Here is a 6391-nt window from a genome sequence, read left to right as displayed (position 1 = left end):
GCTGAATGCATACATAAACATTATAAAATGTAATATTGTAGCAAAGCCATAAAAAGTAAGTCATTAATAAGAAAATATCAGATAACAAAAATTTCATTTCCATGAGCCAATTAAGATATGATTCAAAGGTCAACTCTTTTGTCAACATTTTGAGAGTCCTATGCAATTATCTCTGAAAATTGTTCCAAGTGAAAGCCCAGTGTAATGCTTTACACATTAAAACCTCAATAGCTACTTGGTAACGCCTTAAAAATGTATCCGTAAGTTCGTGAGGCCTTTCATATAGAATTAATTATCACTCTAATGTTCTTCTCTCGTGATACTTTTGAACTCAAATCACTTTGTATAATTTAATAATTGGAGGTTATATCATCACCTCAATTTCATGTAATATTTTTAAAGTGTTAATAAAATCATTTTAAAATGTTCCAGATTCTTTTCACAAGTATGTATGTCTATCCGTCTTCCCCTGCTAATTCCTTAGAGCCTGTCTTTCTGACTTCCTCTTTTCAAATACCAAGGTTTCTGTATTTTTATTTGTGTGAGCTACTATTCATTTGAATTCTCTCAGAAGTTCATTTTCAGCTGCAGGGACAAATAATGAGAATGAGGATGAAGGTAAATTATATTCTTAACCTAAAATTTCATCTTCCACCTTGTCAAACAGCAAAGAGAATTCATCTTCTGAGCCTTCCACATAGCAAGCATAATTCAGCTTCTAAAATCATCTCAAACTTAAAATACTGTGCACAGATGTTCAAGTTATTTCTTTATTAACATTAGTGAACATCGTGTCTATTTCCAGTTTTCTCTGGAGTGTCTGGTCTAAAGTTAAGAGCTATACACCCAATGTACTAAGCAATGCCCTGCGTATGGCCTCCCTGGACATTGTAGCCTCAACTTAAATTAAAAAAGGAAAAAACAAAGAAGCGTCATGTTTATCCTAGAAAACAGCAGGGGCTTAAGAGGCAGTACGTGAGTGACAGAATAAACACTACTATTACTTGATAATTGTGATACGTCCAGTGAAAGAAAAAAGATATCACTCTGGGAAAAGAACAGTCGTGGGAGGCATCTCTGAGGATACCACGTATGAATGCACTCATCAGGGATGGGTGAGAGTGAAAGGGATGTGCAGAGGGTCAAAGTGGGAGAGGCTGGGGTCTCTGTGAAAGTGAACGAAGGACAAATGGGTTTGGCTTCAGTGAGTGAACAAGACAGCAGGATACAGAACTGAGTGGGAATGGCCTATTCTCAGGCTTTAAAGCAGTGGTTCTCAACCTTCCTAATGCCGCGCCCCTTTAATACTGTTCCTGTGGGTGGTGAGGTGGAGAACCGCTGCTTTAAAGGCATGCTAAGGATTTTCAGTCTTATCCTCATCACACTGAGAAGTTGTGAAATTGAAATGTATTAAACAAGGAGGTGAGGCAGTCAAAGAAGATATTTGAAAAAATAATAATTCTGATTACTTTGTGCGGGAGGAAAGACACGTGGGGGGATCAAACACATGGTGGTGGCTTGGCCTCAGGTGATGACTAAGAAAAAGAAGAGTGTCTAGAGATGCAGTGGTAGAAATGGCACCAACAGGATGCAAGGGTGGAAGAGACAATAAGAATATACCCAGGCTGGATGCTGTGGCTCAGGCCTGTCATCCCAGCACACTGGGAGGCCAAGGTGGGAGGATCCCTTGAACTCAGAAGTTTAAGACCTGCATAAGCAAGAATAAAACCCATCTCTACTAAAAATAGAAAAACTAGCCATGCATGCTTGTATTTCTAGCTACCCAGGAGGCTGAGGCAGAAGAATCGCTTGGGCCCAGGAGTTTGAGGTTGCAGCAAGCTACAATGATGCCATGGCATTCTAGCAGGGCGACAGAGCAAGACCCTGTCTCAAAAAAAAAAAAAAGTACACCTAGATTTCAGACTACTTTTGACAATAATAATAACAAAAGACATAAAAGACTTTGAAGAGAGCAAAAAGAAAAACTAAAGATATTTACTAAGGTCAGTAGTATAAGCCCTTTTATCGCAATAATAAGAAGTATGCTTCAGAATCCTCCAGCACCTTGAAATCCATGTTTCATCTAAATGATTCTCTGTTTCAGTGTTTCCTTCCCTATGGGAGTAGCAAAGCCCTCCCTTCTCAAAGCAAGGGAAAATAGTTCTTGACACAGCATTTTTCCAGCTTATACAGTGCTGACTGACTGGCTTTCGCACTGCGTGCTCTCATTCCAGGACTAGGAGGACAGGCAGAGAATCAGACACCTCGCCTGCTGCTGCAGTGAATGACTAGAAACTGATCAATGGAGAATTGACTGACGTCTGGTCTCTTCTCGTCTGCCCTTGTGGGTTTGCAAGGTGCCCTATCTTGGTAGAAAGAGGCTTCTTGTTTTCACTTGAACTTGTACATATTCTGAGAAGAAAGCTGCCAAAGGAAGCATAGAGTGGCATTTAGGGGACACTCTGACAATAGTGGATTCTAACCCTTCAGATTTTCATCATCATCATCATCTCTGTAGAAAAATACCCATGAACACGCACACAACATGTTTTGTACAACTGAGGGGGTACACAGACCCACTAAAACGCAAACATGGATCCAGGAATGGTTAAGGACACGTAGGATTCTATGGCATGTAAATCAAGTGGGTCTGCTAATACTAAACTTCCTAACAAAGGACATGGGAAAGGTAAGCGAAGGACTGCCCCCTCCATGCACTTCAGTATAACAAGACTGGCGTGCTAACAAGATTATCACATCATTAATAACCATGTGGAATTGTGTAAAAAGCATGAGTCTAGTATCACAGACCTGTGTTCAGACTATGTCACATGATCATGAGAAAGTCATGTAACTTCTCTGAGATTCAGGGATCTTAAAGTAAGGGTAATAATAATGCTACCTGATATTTAGTAAATAGAAACTATACATCACCATGAAAGTTGTTATTTATATATTTATGTAAATTTCACTTCACATAAGCCATGTCATTCACGTTGGACTAGTAATATAGCAGTCATCATAGGGTCTTAGATGCTTATGTCAGAAATGGCTTTTTATTTTACAAATGAATATTTGGTCACTGGGTTGATATAGTCAATCTCTGTAAACTATACATTCACAGATTTTGGTGTTGTTTCACTCTAAATTTGTTTCCCAGGTTTCAAATAACATTATTCGTTCCCATAGCACAATTAAACCAAGCTTTAATTAAACCCTGAGCTTTAAAATCTTTATAGCTGCACAACATCACATGTAAGGGTCAAGTGTAGGCATTGAACTTGGCCCATTACAGAGAGATGAGATATTGCCACTTACCTCTGTCACTGTCATAGAGGTACGCAAACTTGTCCCATTGATAGTATTCAATCAAGCTAAGCAGGGCTCCTTTGAGGTCAGGTCTCATCTGGATGACAAAGGGATGTGTACCATCGGTGGGGAAGCTGGGCGTGATGAAGGAGACATGCAGCGTTCCACAAAATGAGGTGATGGTATTGACAGACTTCTTGTCATAAAACCCAAAAATAGCATAGACTCCTCTTGAAAACTGGGAGCAGACTAGAAGAACAGGGAAAACAGAAAAAATAAATCATTGAAATTGACATGCAATCAGATGGATTTGCTTGAGACATAATGTTCTTTAATATAAAATACAAAATCATAAACAGATTGAGAGAGATATATATGCATTTTAATGATCCTCAACATTTAGTAACTTAGTGCTCTTTGGGAGAATTATAAAGAATAAAAAGCAATAATTCATGGCTACAAGATAATATATACACTGTTGTTTAACAAGCTACATAAGAATAAACATGTTTTAGGACAAATATAAACATGGGCAATGAAAAATTGTTAGTTATAAGAACAAACTGTAGGCGGGGTACAGTGGGTTACACCTGTAAACCTAGCACTCTGGGAAGATCATTTGAGGCCAGGAGTTCAAAACCAGCCTGAGCAACAGTGAGATCCCATCTTTACTAAAAATACAAAAATTATCCAGGTGTTGTGGTGGGCAACTACAATCCTCGGCACCCACAAAGCTGAAGCAAGAGGATTGCTTGAGCCCAGGAATTTGAGGTTGCTGTTGTGGGCTAGGCTGAGACCATTGTACTCAAGTTTGGGTGACGGTAATATCCTGTCTAAAAAACAAAACAACAACAACAAACACTGCTATAGTCACCTGAGATTTATATACATTCATAATAGGTCATGACCTACTTAGTCCCTACATAATCTGGAAAAAATCTGCAGTGTATTTATTATGTTTTTTTTATTAGGTCAATTTGCTTCCAAAGACTTCTAATGCTGACCCAAACTCTTTTAAGAGAAGGTGGACACTAGACTCACCTCACACACACAGAGACACACCTCTGGAAAGGGAAAAGTCTCACCTTGTGTCACTCAGTCAAGTAACAACTAAATAAAGAACTCCCAAGTTTAATCTTTCCCATAAATTAACCTAAATTACCCCATGTGTTCCATTACACATAAAACACAAAATATTATCAAAATATTTTGGCTAAGAATTACTATTATTATTTTTTTAAGACAGAGTCTCACTTTATTGCCCTCAATAGAGTGCTATGATATTACAGCTCACAGCAACCTCCAGCCTTTGGGCTTGGGCGATTCTCTTGCCTCAGCCTCCAGAGTAGCTAGGACTACAGGTGCCCACCATAATGCCTGGCTAGTTTTTTGTTGCAATTTGGCCAGGGCCAGGTTCAAACCCACCACCCTCTGTATATGGGGCTGGCATCCTATTCACTGAGCCACAGGCACTACCTTAAGAATTATCATTTTTTAAAAAATAATAACATTGCATTTGAAAGTCCCCATCACTCCCACAATCCCTGTCTCTGCAGTACTTCCATCGCAGTGACTGACACGTGACACTACCACCTCTGTGCCCTTCCCAAAGTCAGGCTGTCACTGAGTCATGCCCCTTGTAATACCTGAATGTACTCAGGTGTGCTCCGCTCACTTTTCTACCCATTCCAACCACTCTAGTTCACCAACAGCATATGCTTAGCATTGTGCCTGCTCTGTGTTCTGGCATGTTAACTTATTTCTTACTTAGGATAGCCCTTGGGTAGGAATTATTATTATTTCCCAATTACTGATAGGAAACTTGATGCATAGACTGGGTAAGTGACTTACTCAAGTCACATAGCTGTCAAGAGATTGACGTTGCATTCAAACATAGGCAGTCAGAATCTATGCTCTTAACTAATGGGTGATACTGGATTGTCAAACTTGATTAGGGGACACCTACCCAACTGGTCTCCCTTTCCCACCATGCCCCTTCTATTCAATTGTCCACAATATCATCCTAATCAGCATTTGAAACATAAATCTGATCATATCTGCCTGCAGTGCTCTGGGGAAACTATCATTGGTGCCATGCTTAAGGCCACCAGTCTCGTGAACAAAGAATATGGAGATTTCTCAAAGAACCAAAAGTAGAAATACCATTTGACTAGCTTTCTCACTACTGGGTATATACCCAAGGGAAAATAAATCATTATATCTAAAAGGTACCTGGACTCTTATCACAGCACTATTCAAATAGCAAAGACCAGACTAAGGGTCTTTCAACTGATGAGTGGGTTAAAAATATCCTGGGTGTGTGTGTGTGTATATACACACCAAGGAAAACCAGCCATAAACAATAATGGAATCATATCTAGTGCATCAATGTGAGTGAAACTGGAAGCCATTATCTTGAGTGAAATAAGTCAGCAACATAAAGTCAAAAACTACATGTTTTCACTTAAAAGTGAGAGCTAAATAATGTGCACAAATGGACATAATGCAGAATAGTAGACATTGGAGACTTGAAAGCGTGAGAGAGTGAGAGAAGGGTGCAGATTGAAAAACTTGACTGGGTATGATCTATGCAATATGGTGACGGTTACACTGTAAGCCCAGGATTCACGGGTATGCACTATATCCATGCAAAGAAATTGCATTTGTATCACCAAAATCTAAAACAATTTAAAAAATTTTATAAAAACTAAAAATTATAGGGAGAATTGCTATAGAATTAACTCTGGGTCTATTTTACTTCATTCCCTGTAAAATGTTGGCACGTTATGCAGATATGAGAGGAATATCATGTGATGTGATTTATTAATGACGCCTCTTCTCATCTGAAGGGAAATAGCTTCTGTGATGGAAACAGCAGTCACAGCATCAGCGGAATGTGTGATAATGAATGTCACTGCTCCAGTGCATAGGTAGTCTTAATAAGGGGCCATATCTTATATTTTCTGTTTGCTTTAGGCTCTGAAGTGAGTTGTCAAGGAACCTCCTGGCTCTTACACCATCCGAGAATGCTGGCTTTTGTCCAACAACAGGCATAAGTTTTGCAAAACTTCGTAAGAAATTA

The 6391-nt window shown here is 39.2% G+C and overlaps 1 protein-coding gene across 4 annotated transcripts in view; it reads right to left on the bottom strand.

The window, feature by feature from the left end:
- The window catches only part of GRIA2 (glutamate ionotropic receptor AMPA type subunit 2), a 144180-nt gene that overhangs the window by 64345 nt on the left and 73444 nt on the right, over window positions 1-6391 (bottom strand). For all 4 annotated transcript variants that reach the window (XM_003794686.2, XM_003794687.2, XM_003794688.1 and 1 more), the window contains exon 3: window positions 3319-3558. In XM_003794686.2, coding sequence (XP_003794734.1) covers window positions 3319-3558 — 240 coding nt within the window. The remainder of the gene's footprint in view (window positions 1-3318; window positions 3559-6391) is intronic.

The sequence above is a fragment of the Otolemur garnettii genome, unplaced genomic scaffold (genome assembly GCF_000181295.1).
Source record: "Otolemur garnettii isolate 467f Iridium unplaced genomic scaffold, OtoGar3 scaffold00085, whole genome shotgun sequence".
In the NCBI taxonomy this organism is placed as follows: Eukaryota; Metazoa; Chordata; class Mammalia; order Primates; family Galagidae; genus Otolemur; species Otolemur garnettii.
Note: the sequence above shows the minus strand (reverse complement) of the source record. Positions and strands in the feature narration are given on the sequence as shown.